This window comes from Phoxinus phoxinus (genome assembly GCF_949152265.1).
Source record: "Phoxinus phoxinus genome assembly, chromosome: 16".
Lineage (NCBI taxonomy): Eukaryota > Metazoa > Chordata > Actinopteri > Cypriniformes > Leuciscidae > Phoxinus > Phoxinus phoxinus.
Window position 1 is genome coordinate 26,655,651 of NC_136891.1, and position 18,908 is coordinate 26,674,558.

Genomic DNA, 18,908 nt, shown 5'->3' on the forward strand with positions numbered 1-18,908 from the left:
CAACTGCAGTAGCCACAGGTCAACCTGAAGAGGGCAGCACTCAGACGTTTTTACACCATATATTGTAGAATTAAAACTCTTTATACCCAAATATCAAAAAAATTACTTGAATCAATGAACGGCATTAATAAAGCCCCAGTCTTACAGATCATTAACCAAAATAAAGTAGTTTTAGGGTTTAGTTACCCTTTAAATACACAGGGAGGGTAATCAACTGAACTAAAACAGGTGCGTGAAACCAATTATGTTCTCCTAACTAGAGAACACAGGCAGGCAAAACTGCCAAAAACTGAAACCAAAACTTTTGTGTCTAAAATAAGGCAGTTTATCCACCTTATTTTGCAACAACGGAGTAAGATATTATCTGTGAATGTGCGAGACCTCCAATTCATTAGCTGCAATCCACCTAGTTTTTAACGTAAGAGTGCGCGGCCACTTGGAACTTGAATGTACGAGGCTTCTCGTGTCATTTTTAGCTGAAAAAAACCCCAGCTTGTTATGCTGCTTGATATTGCAAACTGAAAATTATTTTATTGTATTGTCGTAATTATTAGGAAACTGGTTTGTAGCGCAAACAGTTTTACTGTTTAGTGCACTATGAATTGGAAGTCTTGCATATTCACAGAAAATAGCTTGTTTTTGCAAAATAAGGTGGAGCTAAATAAGAATAACAAAGTGCAGTAAATGGTAAAACTGTTCGCGCTTCAAACCAATGTGTTTATCATTACCATAATACATTAAAATACTATAATAACAAAGTTTGCAATATCAAGCAACATAACAGACTGTTGACACTGGAACCCTTGCATATTCAAGTTACAATAGCTCTGACTTGGTGGATAATGGATATACCGGAGTATAAACCCCACTTCCAATCATGTTGCTCTTGCAAAATATCCTATGCTTGAGTTCTCCATCTTGTCCTTGGAAAACCCAATGACTGTTGAAGTGTGGGGTGCTCTGGTGTTACAGTGACATCTCGCTCTGCTGGGAAAGTGCAGCGCTCCCCTGAGGCTGAGACGCGCTCCCTCTACGGCTTTGTGTTGATAGAACACCCTACAGCTCCATCTGTGAGTGCATTGTCTACCCCTGAAAGGATCAGACAGCACAACATTTCACAAAATCTATCATGAAGAACTAATCCCTTTCCAGAATCCACTGCATGCCTGTAGGTCATTAGAGCATGAGATGACATTTTGGACAGAGACGTGTGAGAGAGATGCCACATTTGGTAAAGACAAATGACTTTGTGTCGTGTTCTCTTTATTGCATTCACCAAACAGACCTCTGGTGCCGCAAGAGGATTCTTTTAAATCCTTCATTTGGATAAGAAAGCTGAAGGAATCAATATACACATTTGCAATTTAAACAGTTGGGAGGACTTGCATTACTTAACATTTAAAGAAAAAAAGAGGAAAAAGCAATCCAGTTTTTTTTTTACAGCCTAAGTGTGCATTTTTAGCTAGCTGGATCAAAGCCACGCAAAACTCTGCCTTGATGAAAATGCTGCTGACTCTGTGAACACATGTTTATTCTGCTTTCATACTTGTGGATTGTAGTTGAACTTGCATGTGGATTTGTGGAAGGTCTCTCTGAAGGTGATTTTGGAATTGCCCGTGTCTACTCAGTCATGAAGACCAGCTGAAATGCTGCTACAGTTTGTGCCGGTTTCATGTGGATTACTCTGACAGGATGTCTGTATTTCATGTGGCCTCTTGCTTTTTAATCGTACCAGTGTATTACCCAAGCGGACCTGTTCTCCTCTTTCTGTTATGTAACATATTTGAGTGCATATCTGACTTGTGCTTGAGAGTGAAACTTATTTCGCATCAAATGTATACTGGTTTTGCGGGTCTAGGCTTTATTAGCGCTATACACATATAAATCACTTCTTGTTAGGTACTAATTAAAGTAAGCAAAGCTTGCATCAGTATATTCATAAACTTTTGCAGTGCAAGATACTTCAACGTCTGACATATTTTAGTAAGAATATAGACAACTGTAGTTACTAAAGACTGGTACCTTCCATATGTTTGCTGCAACATATGACTTTAAAGCAATAGTCCACTTAAAAATTATGATTTTGTTGTTATATTCTCACTCGTTACTCTCCAGTATGATTTTTTTTTTTTTTATCCAAAATGAGAGACTTCAACATTTTTGAGTTTTCGTTTTCCTTACAACAAAAGTGGGAGCTGATTTATTTAAGATTTAAGACATATATAATGTAATGTAATATAATATAATATAATATAATATGTTTTGTAGCTCAGCAGAATAAATTAACAAAACCTTAGAGATGTGTTATGCATTGTAAAAATAATTTTAGACTGGAATGAGTTGGGGTGGGTAAATAATAACAATTTTTATTTATTCAGGCAGTGAGATAATACATTGCAAATGCTGACCAGACCAGCAAAACTCACGTCTTCCTTTATCTAAACAATTATTTTCCGCATCACTAAAGGGCTTATGCCTGGGCATGTATCACAATTTGAAGCTACTCTCAACCCCTACTTCAGGGAAAAAGAGCTCTTGCAGGGGGAAGAGTGAGGTAAATATCACTAAAATGTAAAAAACCTGATGAATTATTTTATAAGAACCACCTTTTTCCAGTCAGTGAAGAACGCTCATTATATTAAGTTAATATATATATATATATAAAAAGGCAATTCATTGTCATTACTACATTCTGTACATTCATTTGGCATCAAACTGCACTGCTTTCTTTGACAAATCACCAGTCATGAGATGTAATTTAACAGACTCTGAGTCCGAGGTGCAAATGCAATTGTTGATGTGGCAGAAATGACCCCTGCAGATGTTCTCCCATGATATCAGTTTATGAAAATCTTTCTTTTTTCACTTTACTGAGCATCTGCTGGACAGATGGAATGAAACTGGACCGGCTAACACACTATAACAATGATTTCGTCTTACACAAATGGACAAAAACAATATTATTTAGCCCCTTCTATTATCTGACAAATGTGTCTGTAAATTGTTTGGATGCAGAAAATATCTTGAAACAATAGTTAGATCTGATTAGTCGAGCAGCATTCCAAAAGTACCGGCCGATTTCTCAGCGAGTGATTAATAAATAAATAAAAAGGGTTAGAAAGCAGGTGTTTATTCAGGAGCTTTGAGTGAGTGACTGAATTATCCAATCAACCGATTCGTTCAACACAGCTTCATTCAGGTACAAAACACCGCTCCTCAAAGTTGCAAGACAGCTCTACGTTTGTTTGGAATTATTTTCATTCATGAAGCAAAATAAAGTAGCTGGCAATATTGTCTAAAATGTAGAGACTCAGCATTGACTTGTTAATTCTCGCAATTGTGCTGTTTATCTATGTGCCAACAGCCGAAGGTATACTTCCATTGTCCACGTTCCAGTCCGACTCGCGGCCTCTTTGCATGTGTGACATTGTAGAAATAACTTGTATAACATATATATATATATATAGATCCTCCGCCAGTGTAGATGTAGAGCTTCATAATAAGAATTACACAAAAACAATGATGTAGCCGCATACCTGGAGACTCATTAAAATGGAAGATTTGATGCATGTGACCTATAGACGCTTTGATGTGCAAGTCAGCCTTCACGAGGTGGCCCTCTCCTTCCTCTAAATGATTATCCATGGTGCAGAACTGGAGTCAGACCTCTCTACGTCCAATTTACACAGCTATTGCTGAGGGCAAGGAAGACCAGCATAATCAGCCCTGACCCCTATTGTGTGTGATGATCATAGCTGCATGGAAAGGAGTGCTGCCATACTAGTGACCTTAGGGCGTCAACACAGGACATTGATTATCAGTCTGATACTGAGAGTGATCATTCAGCATTGTGATGCATTATGGGTTTTGTTGCCGATGGTTAACTCTGGAGAAAAGTAGATGATGCTGCCTTATATTGTATCCTAGACGCTTGCTTTTTTTGTTGCCACTTTCCACAAATACATTACACTTTGATGTTCCATGGTCCATTTAAAGCATTAAAGGTACAAATACCAATGTTTTGTTCTGTGAGCAATTGTATTATATTAAATATGATAGAAAAACTAATATCTAACAGTAAATTCATCTAGCTTTAGAGTATAAAAATATGTTATTCAGTTAATTATAATTAAAACAATTTCACAAGAAATAACAAAAAAAGAATAAAGTAAATGACCAAATAGTGTACCAAAAAGTATATTTATTTGTTAAAAAACGCAATTGTATAAAAACCGTTTTTATGCTAATTGACTTTTATTTTTTGTAGAAATATTATTCATTATGCCGACATCAGTACACTATGAGTGTGTACTGATTAATTATAAAAAAAGCAGGTGTGCATTCAGGAACTTTGAGAGAGTGAGTGATTGAATAATTCACTCTACCGATTTGTTCACAGTACTGGTCATTTGGTCCTGAATGTATCAGCTGAGTTGCATGACAGCACTAGGTTTGGAACTATTTTCGTTCGCGAAGCAAAACAAAGTAGCTGGCAATATTGTCTAAAATGTAACATACTCAATATTAACTTATTGTATATTTTGCAATCATCCTTTCCCCTTGTGCCTACAGCCATCAAATTTGAATTATTTGTATTTATGTTATTTTATTATTGATCAGAAGAAATGTAGTGTTTGTATGTGCACTCTTTGTATGATGCTAGAAAATGCTCTTGCAGTTCAGTCTAGTTCACTGCCTTTCTATTTTCACCACAGAGACAGAGGCATGTGCTTGACTATTGAATCTGTCATTGTTCTCCTTGTTTTTTTCTAGACTAATTAGCTTGTCTATTGCTTCCTAAATCATGATCGAGCACCCTACAGCTGAGCTGAATTAAAAAAAGGTCCTGCATAAAAGTCCCATATAGGACAAAATGTGCTTGATTCAATCGATTTCAGAAAGCAATTTCAATAAAAAAGATTGTCTTGAAGAGAAGACTTTCCATTTCTTTGAGTTTTTATTAAACCTGGTGTTTTTGCCATTGTCAATCTGATTTCGATACAGTCACGTTGTCGCCTCCTCTGAACACTGACTCATTCAATCACAAATTAAGTGGTTAACTGGTAATATAGCAAACAGCATAATGGACCCAAACAACTTTTAAAGATGCCAATTTAAACATGTTGCTCAGGAGGGTTGTACTGGCATTAAGGAAAAGTGAATGTACTATAGCTTTGCATAAAAGAGCTGTAGACCCTCAGAGAGCAAGCTGGTAAAAGGAGATTTTTCTTCCCAAATCTGATTGGTCAGTTTGGAAAGCTTTCTTGGCAAGTGACTCAGACAGTCTATAAAAGGATAGCAAATAAAAACAGTGCACAGCAACATATTTCAGACCTGTAGATTATTGTTGTGTTTTCATGGGGAGGTATAATAGCTGGTCCAAGACTTGATGTTTGACAGTAGGTTATTGCTTGAAAATATTTATGCTGTACTAGTCTCTGCACTAAGATTAGAGTGGAAATGTTATAACAGTATATCAGTTATGGCAGCCAATGATTTCTATTATTATGCTGTTTGCTATCAGGCAATGACTTTGCAGGCAGCGTTTGGCGATGAAGAAACCTCACAAAACTGATTTTGGACTTCTGAGGCAACATAATGGTTTAATGATCTAAGACAAAATAGAGAGAGCTTTTGTGATAGCTAATCAAATATATTTTTACTACAATTCCAATTTCTCGCTAGAAATTTCATCAAAAGTGGAAAAAGTTGATCAAAAAAACATATCTACACAAACTGACCACCAACCGCAACTTCCAAATGCCATCTATTATTTTAGCTCAACTGTCACAGAATGGGAACGCACAGGATTGTGGGATATCAAAGGGAGTGAAGGATACATTATGCGTTCTTCAATCAAACGTGCCTTGATGTCTTCTTACCTTGTAATGGCTCCTCCAGAAGCAACATTTTTAAGCTTTCTGACGCAACTATATAGTATAAGTGGGCAATAAAGCCTAAAAGGTTATATACGGTAAATTATTAGGGCTCAAAGATTCAAAGTTAATTTTAATATCTATCTTGTGTTTCTAGACCGTCCACCCGCTCCGGTTAATGTGTCGGTCATGTACTTGAGAGCTGATTCAGCAACTGTGTCCTGGGAGGTGCCTGAGGGTGACATCATCATTGGCTTTTCCATCTCCCAACAGGTAAATCACTTTTCAACAAAATATTACCAAAAAATATACCCTATCAAATCTAATATTTTAAATATGTAGAGATTGGCAGCTTGTGCTCTTTTTGTAAACAAGCAGAAGAGACATTTGCACATTTGTTTTTGATTGCCCAATATCCAAAGAATTTTGGTCTGTCCTTGGGCTCTTATATATTTGATTTTGAACCAACACTCTTTTAGCCTAAAATACATTATTTTTTATTATAATTTATTCTGTATCCTAAATTATTCATAAGTAACAATTTTCAAATGGTATCCCACATTTCCCCCTTAAAGTTGTATTCGTTTTGCTTTGTAAAGAACAAACTAATTTCTTTATATATATTTCTTTTTTAAAACTCTCATAACGTTTATAAAGTCGGTTTCAGTACATGGTGGAAGATGAATACAGCCCAGGCAAAAGGATAAGATAGTTAAAAGTTTTCTTGAACACAGTGAAGCTGATCAAAGAAATAGGAGCCACATCAATCCTGTAAAACCTTGTGAACCTGCAAGGTGATGGCCATGTGGTTGCTGCACATATCTCCGAGAGGGGCACGCCACACAATGCTGCTCGCGAAGTAGCCACAGCCCAAGTCGACTGACACCTAACAGATGCAGGTATTGTATGGTCTGTCTTGCGATACACCTCAGCAATAGTGTCCACTACCCAGTGAGCGAGCCTTTGTTTTGACAAGAGTGCACCTTTTCTGCCAGGCACAAAACGGACGAATAGCTGGTCCGTGGGACGCCATGAGGCAGTCCTTAGAACATACGGCCTCAATTCATTAACTGGGCAAAGGGCTGCTTGGAAAGCCTTGTCCTCCTTCCTAAATGCCGCCAGCTGAATAGGATGATTTGTGAACTGAGCTGACAATACCTTGAGCTGAAAAGCTGGGTTCGGCCAAAGTGTAACTTGATTGCTCTCTGACCCCCACCTGAGACACGGCGAACTTACCAACAGACGATGTAACTCTCTGACCCTTCTGGTTGATGTTATGGCTAAAAGTAAAGCAGTTTTCATAGAAAGATTTCTAATATCTGCTTGATCCATCGGCTCATAGGGTGCTGGACACAGACTGTACAACACCATTTGGAAATCCCACTGGGTAAACATTACCCATGCTGATGGCTTAAGCCACATAGCTCCTTCAAGAAAAGCCACCACTAGCCTATTTGCACCGATTGACACCGGCCCCATAGGATCCCAATGGGCTGACAGGGCTGACAAAAACACCTTAAGAGTGGTTGGAGAACGTCCAGCGTCCAATAAGTACTGCAGAAAGTCCAACACTTTGCTGATATGGCAATCGATTTGGCTGAGAGTCTGATCTGCACACCATGAAACAAAGTGTTTCCATTATTTGGCATAAGTGTGACGTGGTGAAGGGGCCCTAGCACTCATGACTGTATTCCTTACTCCTGTTGAACATTGAAAGAGCGTCCTCTCAACCCCAGGGTCCAGACACACAGTTTCAACCTGTCCGGAGAAGGAATGCGACAGTGCACTGTCCATCTGTGAAAGCAGATCCTTCCGAGCTGGCAGTGGCTGAGGTGGACCAGTTGTGAGAGTTAATAGGAGGCTGAACCAAGGCATGGATGGCCAACTGGGGGCCACCAGAATAAGTCTGTGGTGCTTCTCCTGTACCAGCCTCAGGACGGTTTAGAAGAGCGGAATGGGGGGAAAGGTATAGAGAAGGAGGTCTGGCCATTTGTGGGCCAGGACATCCTGCCCTAGCAATCCTTGTTCCTCTTGCGCTGAGAACCACATCAGGCAATGTGTCGTTCCCTTGTTGGAAAAGAGGTTCATGGCTGCTGTTCCGTAAATCTTCCAGAAAGACCGGACAACCTCCTTCTGCAGACACCATTCCTCTGGTTTCTGCCCCAAACAGGTAAGTAACACACTGTTGCAGCAAACGGGAATGTGCGCTTCTCTGATTGTCAGGAAGTGTTTGTTTGCTCACAATAGAAGCACTCTCCTCTACTGGAGACTGTGTAGGGACCTCGTGCCTCCCTGGTGGTTGATTAAAAATACCACTGTGGTATTGTCCATTGGAATGGGCGAAGATGCAAAAGGCCCTGCTGGATAACCAATGAGGTCGCTGTGAGAAGGCCTGCCAGTTGTAGGAAGCTGAAAAAGGGAAACTTATAATGAACCTGGAACCTTGCTAAGGTCCTCCGCAATACCTGGTTGCTGCCATTTTTGAGGGTGACTCTCATTGACCTGGAGTCCAAGTGCATGCCCAGAAAACACACTGACAGGTGTCAGGTTAGGGTGCTTTTCTGAAGGTTTACCCTCAAGTCCAAGGTAACGACATGAACTGATACGTCCTGCCCTGAAACATAAATTAAAGGAACCTTCTGTGGTGTGGGGCAATGGGAATATAAAAATATGCATCCCTCAAGTACCCAAAGGTGAACCACATTCCAAGTTCGATCGCATGTCTGACATCTACAGTCCATAACATGAGGAAAGGAAGATGCTTGAGGCTCTTGTTTAAGCGTCTGAGGTCCAGGATGTGCCTGAAGCTCCCATCCCATCTCCCAGCTCCCATCTCTCTAAATCCAAAAAACTCCCATACTGGCAAGCTTATTTTTTTTAAGTGTGGGTAGAGTCTCTCTTCTGTCTTATCGGACGACATGATTTTGCAAGGCTGTGTTATTTGCACGTGCTGCGTCATCTGCTTTATAGATGGTATTACAGATGGTTTTGTTAAGTTGCAATACTGCCACCAATTGTACATTGGGATGTCAACCAGGTACTGGTGCTGGATTATTTACGTGTCATAATATCATATGTGATTGTGTGCTATTAATTTAAAATATTATGGTTATCGCCAATACCGGTATATTGTCACACCCTTAATTAACACCATATCAATATTTTATGTTTTGAATATCTTTTATCGTCAATACTGTTATATCGCGATAATCCTATTTCACATTCAAGCAATGTCTCAGAATGATTTTTTTTTTCCAGCTGATGAACGATAAAAACATTGACATCCAATCAGAATCTATTTTAAAGAGCTTGAGCATTTAAAGCTGCAAACTACACAACTGCAGCCCATGCTTAAGATAAACAGAACGATATTGAGTGTAGGTGTGGACGCTAATATAGTTAAAGATATTTTTTATAGTTATTGTTGTTGGTGTGAACTACCCTTAATTCAAAAATCAAGATCATAACCATTCAATAAATGTGTTGAGATTTAATGACATTATGGTCAAGAAGACTATTTTATTGTTTTTTTACTTATTGTTTTACCCTACCTTACCCTATAAATGAAAATTTAATTTGCGGTACGCTTTATTATTTAATATATACAGCACATAAATATACATATAATATAAATATACTTCACTGAACCATAACAAAATTACAGCTTCTTCTGATCTATACCAATCAAGTGTTTTGACTCTTTCAGAGAATGGACGGCAAAATGCAGAGGTTTATCAGAGAGGTGAACACCACCAGCAGATCCTGTGTGCTGTGGGACCTGGAGGAGGAGATGGATTACATCATCCAGGTTCAGTCCATCGGCCTGTACGGAGAGAGTCAGGCCAGCAAACGTGTCCACTTCAGAACCCTAAAGAAAACTGACCGTTTCCCCTCAAACAGTTCAAACCAAGGTAACAGCCCACCATTCTTTACACTTGTTTTGATGCAGTCCATCATAGCTTGCCATTTTGTGTGAAACACAATGTGAACAGGGCAGTAACTGTTTACATTCTCAGTGGATTCTGTCACTGTGTTAAAGTTATCTTTCCTACAACCCAATTAATTATTGATGAACTCTTCACGCATGGATGCAGGTAGACCTGGTTACTGCCTCTCATTTTCAGCACCAATTTCTAATCAGCTCGCTGCCTCTCAGGGGGATATGCTGTATATTTGGTGCTGTGTGCGGCACGAGCAGTGATCCTTAATAGCAGGCCATTGAGTGGATTATTAACACCCATTTCAATGTTGTGTTGATACGAGATGTTTTTGAGAGATTCTCTCTTCTGTATGGAATCTAGCACTGAAAAAAAGCACTGAAAACCAGATAAATCAAGCTGGCTTCAACATGAGAGTAGCTATTTTTTGCCAGCCATGTTAAGAACAACAAAACATCCAGATAGCTTGTGCACACCAACGCAGATGGAGCGCTCAAAATTAATCATCCGAGCATTCAAAGAGGCACGTAGTTCAGAAAACATGCTCAGTATGTCATTAACGCTCTCCTGCCTTAAAATAAAAAAGCATGTTCAAAGCATTATGTATATCAGAAGACTTTTTAGACATCCCGTTTGACTCTTGCTGATACAGGAAGGTGTGTAATTAAGTAATATTACTGAAAACATATGATTCCATAGAGCTTCAGTTCAATTGAACTACATTTAGAATTATTTTTTAAAGCTTCCTTAATGATTTCATTGGTAAAAATGTAGTTTCTTTCATGTAGTTGCTTTTGTAGGAGTTTGAATTTAGCGTTGTCTTGGCTGACAGCAGTGTACAGTAAAAAGCCAGTCTAAAATTCATCAAACTGAAGAGGGAATGTCTGTCTTTAGAATTGCCCGAACAGAAGGAGCCTGGACATCAATCTTCTTTTTATAGTGGCTGAAATTTAAGGACCTATAAAAATATCTTTCATTCTCTTTAACTTTCTGGCCTCTGCCTTTAAATTTGATAGCGTAGTACACTTGGATTTTTTTTTTATCCATCTTATAAAACTGTTTAATAAATGCTTTTCATGCAGTCATGATATAAATGTATCCATCGACAGACATGAAAGCATTTGTGGAAGAACGCAGCGCGTGTGTGACGTCATGACACATTTGCAACGAGCGGAACCGATAAGCGGAATTGTTAAGCAGGCATGCTAACGGTTCCAAAGGAATTGATTCACTGGGCACCGGTTCTGAAGAAGAATCGGTTCTCGGTTCCCATCCCTACTTGTCAGGTGACAGACGCAATAAACGGATCGTTCATGAACGACAGATAACAGCTAGAAGTGTATGCACTACTTGCTTTATTTTATCTCACTATACAGGATTTACCCAATTATACTTTATCGACACGAATTGATGTCAAACAGCAAACATCCACCCACAAATAGTCTATAAATAGGCTGTCTTTGAGTTCACTTGAACAACGGTTAAATTACTCGTCGGGCTACAGAAGAATATCATAATTCCTCAGTTCAATTAGACCTAAGACATCGAGAGTCACGCAGACCTATAACAACCCAGCCACAACACATTTGGGGAATAACATGCCTTACCAACCCAAAATGGATTTTCAAGGACTTCGCGCGCAGATCAATGGCCTCGTTTATATTTTTTTCGACAAATCTTTAAATGAGTGAAATTTGCACCGCAGCGCCACCACACCTTGATGCTCATGACAAGAATAGCATGTATAGTTATCTTTATTGAAGTGAATTATGCATGAACGATATTTTTGCTATTTTACACATAATAATCCACGATGATCACATTACACAAAACTGAAATATCGTGCCAAAATAACACATTGTCAAAAGTTTTTTCGACCACCCAAAATGTCACAAATCACGTTTTCAGGGGAGCCCATGTCTTATTAAGGGGAGCCGAGCCCCCCTTAGCTCCCCCGTAGTTCGGACCCTGATGATAATGAATCTCATCATGATGCAATAACAGTTAAATACATTTTCCAACCCTCCCTCCTCCATCAGGCGCCGCATGAATTTGAAATGAGAAGCAATAGACTTAGCAGGGAGTATTTGCCATCTGCTTACAAACAGGAAACACAATCCAATGCAGAGTGCTGCTTTTCAAAGTCAACTTGGCATTATTGCCTAAGGAATCTGACAAATATCGAAATAAATCCGCAAAGGAAAGAAGTAGTCTTCATAGAGATAATAGAAAGAGAGAAAGGAAAAGTGTGCCAAGTCATTGAGTAATGTATCTTGTTTTGTGACTTCAGACAGTCTCACCTGCATCTCTTAGGTATTTTTGGGCAATGCTTCTCGTGTGCTGTCAGACTTAGCTGAAGATGATTCCCATTGGACTCAATTACTGTGATACTTCAAAGAACTGCGTCTGTAGAAGCTGTGTCAATATCAAAGACCTGGGCCCTGCAGTTCTAACAAACAAACCTGTGCATCCTGATGAGGAAAGACCCATCACAATTACAACTAGAAAGACAATAAACTACTTCTAGCAAGCACAATGCTTTCTCTGTGATGATCAATACAGATCAGGCACTTAAAGGGATAGTTCACCCAAAAATCTAAATTCTGTCATTTACTCAAACTCAAGTTGTTTTAAACCTGTACTGTATGACTTTCTTTCTTCTGCAGAACACAAAATAAGATATTTTGAAGAATGATGGTAACCAAACCCTTTTGACTTACCATTGACTTTTATTGTATAGACAAAAAATCCTGAGACATTTCTCAAATAATTTTCTTTTATGTTCCACAGAAGAAAGTAAGTCAGGGATGGAACGAAATGAGTGCGAGTAAATGGTGAGTAAATATATAAAGGGATGAGTAAATATCCATTTAAAGGGATAGTTCACCCAAAAACAAAAATTATGTCATTCTTTTTGCAAAAGAAGATATTTTGAAAAATGTCTCTGTACATGTTATCCATGAAATGGAAGTCAATTGGGTCCAACATGTTGTTTTTGGACCCCACTGTCACAGTATGGAGAAAATCTTCTTTTGTGTTCCACAGAAGAAATAAAGTCATATAGGGTTGCGTTTACATCTGACACAGATCTGAATTTTTGGCACACGTTTAAACACAAAAATCCGTATCTGGGCGGAGCTTCTTCCAAATGCGTTTTTTAATCAGATACATATCCAATATCTGGAACTCTGACCTATGTCTAAACACGTGTATCCGGTTCCCCTTGGAATTCCAACCCACCACAAGGCGAGGGCGACACGTTTGCCAACAAATATAGCTTTTTATTGTCGTATTATGAAGCTGATGTTCCTGTATGCGCTCACAGGTGGAACATTTATAAGAGATTAGGCATTATGGGCAGTAATTTTTGCAGTCATGTCCGAAGTGAATGTAAACAGGTGGGACTAAAAATCAGATATGGTCTAAAGATCAGTTCTGTCAGGACGACTATCGTCAAATACGATTGAGAATTAGCATACAGTTTGGATTGGCGATATGGTTCCGTTCTGGGTGAGAACCCCAGCAATAACCCCCCTTAGGATAAACAGAACAGAACCAACATGAATGTTTTGCAGATATCATTATTTCAAGATTTTAAAGTACAACATAATTAGAGAATTTATTCTGATTCAAGGGGAATCAGAATGTCAAATCCTGACTGATGAGAGGAGGAGCTGGGGATGGAGGAGGGTAATTCGCTCCTGAGAAACACGATAGCTGCTGATAATACTGAAGGAGCTTATGTATACGGTGATAGGCGTCGTATTCCTATAGGTAGACGTGGATAGGCTGAGAGTCAGCTGATGCAAGCTATAACGTGACCTGCCAGAACTGACGCTACACTTGATATTTGTGCATTAAAGGGTTAGTTCGCCCATTTAAGACATGAAGTTGTATGCAATCCTTACCAGCACTATAGTGCATACACACTGACCCACTCTGTGGTAACCTCCCTGGTCAGAGTTCTGGCCGCTGGAAGTTTTTCAAGAAAGTAGTCCGGTTAGATTCCGGGGCCACAAAACTGTGCGTTTTTACGTGAAAATTATTTGTGTTTCAAAGCTTGATTAATTTACATCACAAAAAACACTCCAGACAAAATTCATACCTCAGTTTTAATCGGCACTATTTTCTTTCCATTTCTATCAATCCGCGCTGCTGTCAACGTCAACAGTGCACACGTTCCGATCAGCTGTTGATAGCGCGACTCGCTGACAACATGTCTGACTACGAAACTTCTGATGATGAAACCAATTTTAGCACAATGTCCGACGGAACAATGATGATGAAAGTCATTTTAGCACAACGCCAAAGGGATACCTTTATGAACTCAATTGTGTGTGAGTTCAATCAAATAGTTTTCTCAGCAAATTGTACCTATATCCCTATATACTGTTTTATATTAGACTTCTTTTCACGTGATTTCCACTGGAGTCTAAACATCAGCTTGTTTACCATACAGTTTAGACATGGGATCATAAAGTTAGTAAACAGAGCTTACCCGTGCTACTGGTACAGCAAAACTCTTTAAAATTTGTTTTTTTCTTTTCCTCCTTGGTTGGGGATGTAATCGTCTTCGCTGAAGTGAGCACTGCACACACGAAAATCCTTAATTCTGGATATTTTAGCTCCCGCAGAGTAGCCGATGGCAACCAGCCAAAGCTGTCTCATAGCTGATCAGAACGTGCACACTGTTGACGTTGACAGCAGCGCGGATTGATAGAAATGGAAAGAAAATAGTGCCGATTAAAACTGAGGTATTTTCTGGAGTGTTTTTTGTGATGTAAATTAATCAAGCTTTGAAACGCAAATAATTTTTTCACGTAAAAACGCACAGTTTTGTGGCCCTGGAATCTAACCGGACTACTTTCTTGAAAAACTTCCAGCGGCCTGAACTCTGACCAGGGAGGTTACCACAGAGTGGGTCAGTGTGTATGCACTATAGTGCTGGTAAGGATAGCATACAACTTCATGTCTTAAATGGGCGAACTAACCCTTTAAGACTTGCAGTGTGTAAACAGCCTGTAGGGTTTGGGAAACACTAGAGTCAGTAAATGATGAAATAATTTTAAAGTGCCGCTGCAGTGATTCTTTTTGTGTTCTTCATCATGAGAATGTCACAGTGATACAGACATGTGCAACAGCATCTTTGAACTGATCCCAGGCTTGTGGAACTAATGAGCAGATGTCTTGCTTTGGTTCCTTGGGCCAATGAAGAAGCGAGGAAGCATTATGTTGTCTGGCGTTATAGCAGGAGCTCCCTTTAAAGTTCTCTAAAGAGCTACCCTGTTGGGCTTTTGGAACATAACCAGTTAGATAAACAGCACTGCATAAGGCTCTTATCTCTGTTGAGAGAAGTGGCAAGGGTACGGTATGTTGAACCTGCTTAATGTGTGGAGCACAGTATTCATTTTCCACACATGAGTGAAAAACATCTACGCTTGTCATTATAAATATTCATGGGAAAGATGAGAGGAATGTTTTGCGGTCTTCTAACCTGACTCTTTAGTGGCGGAGAATGAAAATAAGCGGGCGCTCATCTCAGTACCCCTTACTTTTTAATTTTATGACAGCAGGTGTCTCAGTGTCTCAGATGCTTTTATCCAGAAAGGACCAGCAATTTGGAAGAGTGGTGCTCTGGACCAACTCCACACAGGTTAAAAGATGCTTGGGGGAGGAAGTGGGCCTGAATTCAATCCCTTTAACACTGGATTAATGATAAAGACAGATGGCTGGTTAGATCAGGCTGAGGTTGGACGGTGGTGGTGATTGGGATTGCTGGGATACATACTTGGGGCTAAACAAAAGTAAAATTAATCACATAAGCTGGCTGCATTCTGCATTGAAACAAAACAAAAAATAGAAATGATGAAATACGGAGATACAAGGTTTCCATTCGACAGCGATGAAAAATTTCTCACACGAAGGGTTAGTTAGTAGAAAATACGTTTTTCGTATACAGACGACAGTGTTGTCCAAACAATCCCTATTCACACGAATCCACAAAAACAACAAAAAATGCTGTATTACTTTGTGAAGAAACGTTAGTGTAAATGAACGGTCACAACACATAAAAAGTTTTCTGTTTTAATTAAAAACAATGTTGTGTAAACGGACCCAAAATGTCTCCTGAATTCTGAACATAAATTAGTTCTTTTCCTTGTTGATGGACCTGGATTGTTCTGAAATAAATGATTATTACTATAAGTAACTTGTATAATGATGTTTCTAAGGCCACTGGGATGTGGTTTATATATTTGTTTCAGTTAAATGTTATTTATATATTTAATGTATTTATATGAATGTATTAGTACTGTCAAAAATCAATTAATTGTCATTAATCGGATCTAAACATAAGTTTATATGTGTGTGTGTGTGTGTATATATATATATATATATATATATATATATATATATATATACATGTTATGTTATATACGATTAATTGCGATTAATCGATTTGACAGTAGCCTACTAATATGTATTTATTTACACTACCATTCAAAAGTTTGGGGTCAGTAAGAATTCTTAAAAGAAATTATTACTTTTATTCAGCAAATGCAATTTGACCAAAAGTGACAGTAAATACATTTATAATGTTCGAAAATATTTGTATATCAAATAAATGCTGTTTTTCTATTCATCAATAAATCCTGAGAAAACTGTATCAAGCCTTTCATGAAAATACCCAAAACTTTTAAACCATAGTGCATAGAGTTCTTTTGAATCAATTTCTGATTCATGACCGCACAAGAATAAAAACTGTCCATTTTTAATTTCAGAGTTGGATCAGCGATATCAGCTGTAAATGAGCATTCAGTTCTCAGTACAATCACTCACAGATGATCCTCTGTCTTCTAACAGATGACCCGACAGTCCAAGGCCTGGATAAAGCTCGACAGCTGCAGACAGGGGAGATGATCATCATTGTGGTGGTGCTTCTAATGTGGGCAGGTGAGACACTGATCAAAAGCTCAAGAGAAATTTGCATTTCATCCTAGTCCTGGATTATGTCATGACCGTTTATATCTACTGAGAAAAACTATGCTTGCATACATCACCTCATAAATGATTAAACTTCTAGAGAGATGAGTCTCAGAAAGAGAGAGCAGATCATAATTTGTTCTTTAATTTGCTAATGGTTATACATTTTTCACCTGAATAATTTTAATATCACTTGAATTAAATTGTACTTGAAATTCCACTATGCATGCCAGCCCTAAAAAGCCTTGCGAAACCATAATATGCATTAAACTGATAAAATATGAAATCTACTCCTTGAATTTTAAGAAGGGCACAGGAAATAGAAGCACTTCGCTCCTTACGTATAACGGCACTGAGCCAGTCTGCCTCACTGTCACAAAATAATTCATGCGCTCAATTGCAACTGCCACTCCAGCAATGTCTTCGAATGTCTTCGCACCGCTGGGCTTTGACTATTGAAAGGAATTATGTCTGCCCCTCTCAATCCAGAGGATGCTGGACGTGTGCAACATGAAGATCAGGGGCAGCCCCTACACCCTTTAAAACTGATTTAAAAGACACTCGGTCAACCTGGATTTACACTTAAAAATAATTTAATTTAACCTATATAAAACAGAACCAATTTAAAAATGGCCAACTAAAATCCACCACCTACAATTTAATTTAACATGTGATATATTACAATTTAAATAAATTTATTTTTTAATTTTATTATATTTATTTTTATTTTATTTATTCATTCTTAATACGCACGTGAGGGCCATCAGCGTTTCTCACAGGTTCGAGTTTAAAGTCTGTGTAGAGAGAACGGTGTTGTCTTAGCGGTCTCTAATTTAACAACTAATGATCGTTGCGACGGAAGTGAATCAATCAAAACCAACTTTAGCTGGAAAATATCTTTATTCAAGAATCTATGAAGCCAAAACAATTTATGTTACCTTAAATTATCCGTTTATCTCTGTAAAGCCGCTTTGAAACAATCTACATTGTTAAAGGCGCTATATAAATGAAGATGACTTGACTTATATTTTAATATGTAATTTATTCCCGGTGACAAATAAATAAATAAATAAATGAATTAATTTCAGCATCATTACTCCAGTCTTTAGTATCGCATGATAATTCAGAAATGTATGCTGATTTGCTGCTCAAGAAACATTATTTAATCATGTCATAATTTATTATCAATGTTGAAAACAGTTGTGGTGCTTAATATTTTTGTTGAAGCTGTGATGCAACTTTTTATGATTCTTTGAATATGAATTGAATATTGAATATGATTCTATTTGAAATGTAAATCTTACATTAGATGTAAATGTAGTAATGTTTACTGTCACTGTTGATCAATTGAATGCAACCTTGCTGAATAAAAGTATTAATATCTCGAAAAATATATATATTACTGACCCTATAAACAGTAATCTATATTGATACATTCAACCGTTTTTTCCACTGAGGAGGACGTTTATTTAAAGTTACTGTATGTTTCTTTTCATAATCAATCAAGCTATTTAATCTCAAAGGTCAAGGAAAAGCTTAATGGCACTACACTGTATTTTAATGATAATTTTTCATTGATGGCTTTAATGATCCTATAAGATTCAAAGTTGGGTTGTATACATGCAAGAAAATGGGCCAAGACACAGGTGAAATGGAGGTAACATGGTTACAATTTTGTGATTCTTCAGTGTTTGTGTCTTAGGGTTGGATGCTTCAGTGACTCTATGAGACCTATCAGTCTGTCCTGTCTCTCCAGAGCTTTGTAGAGTTACATTAGTATGACGACTATCTTTTCTGTTTCTGCAGCCGTAATTGCCTTGTTTTGCCGGCAGTATGACATAATAAAGGACAACGATTCCAGCAACAGCAAAGAGAAGGCAAAACCATCCTCAGAGAGAAGCACACCAGAGCACCACAACGGAGGTCTGCTGCGGAGCAAGGTGGGAATCTTTCTCAACTCAACATCTTGTCTAAACCACACATCCTTTTTAAAGAAAGAGGAAAATCCTGTTTGTCACTTACTTACTGTATGTCTTTCTAAACCCATATGGAACACAAAGAGAGAGAATCAACAAGTATATATTTTCCTGTACAATGAAATTGAATAGAAACC

The 18,908-nt window shown here is 38.2% G+C and overlaps 1 protein-coding gene across 4 annotated transcripts in view; it reads left to right on the plus strand.

Annotated features, from left to right (window-relative positions):
• Window positions 1–18,908, plus strand: part of fndc4a (fibronectin type III domain containing 4a) — a 32,479-nt gene that overhangs the window by 7,640 nt on the left and 5,931 nt on the right. For 3 of the 4 annotated variants that reach the window (XM_079639694.1, XM_079639692.1, XM_079639695.1), the window contains exons 2-5: window positions 6,034–6,149; window positions 9,583–9,787; window positions 16,676–16,765; window positions 18,602–18,735. In XM_079639694.1, the coding sequence (XP_079495820.1) occupies window positions 6,066–6,149; window positions 9,583–9,787; window positions 16,676–16,765; window positions 18,602–18,735 (513 nt within the window). In that variant the 5' untranslated portion in view covers window positions 6,034–6,065. Of the gene's footprint in view, window positions 1–1,380; window positions 1,695–6,033; window positions 6,150–9,582; window positions 9,788–16,675; window positions 16,766–18,601; window positions 18,736–18,908 lie in introns of those variants that run through there. The other variant, XM_079639693.1, reaches the window with a different exon arrangement.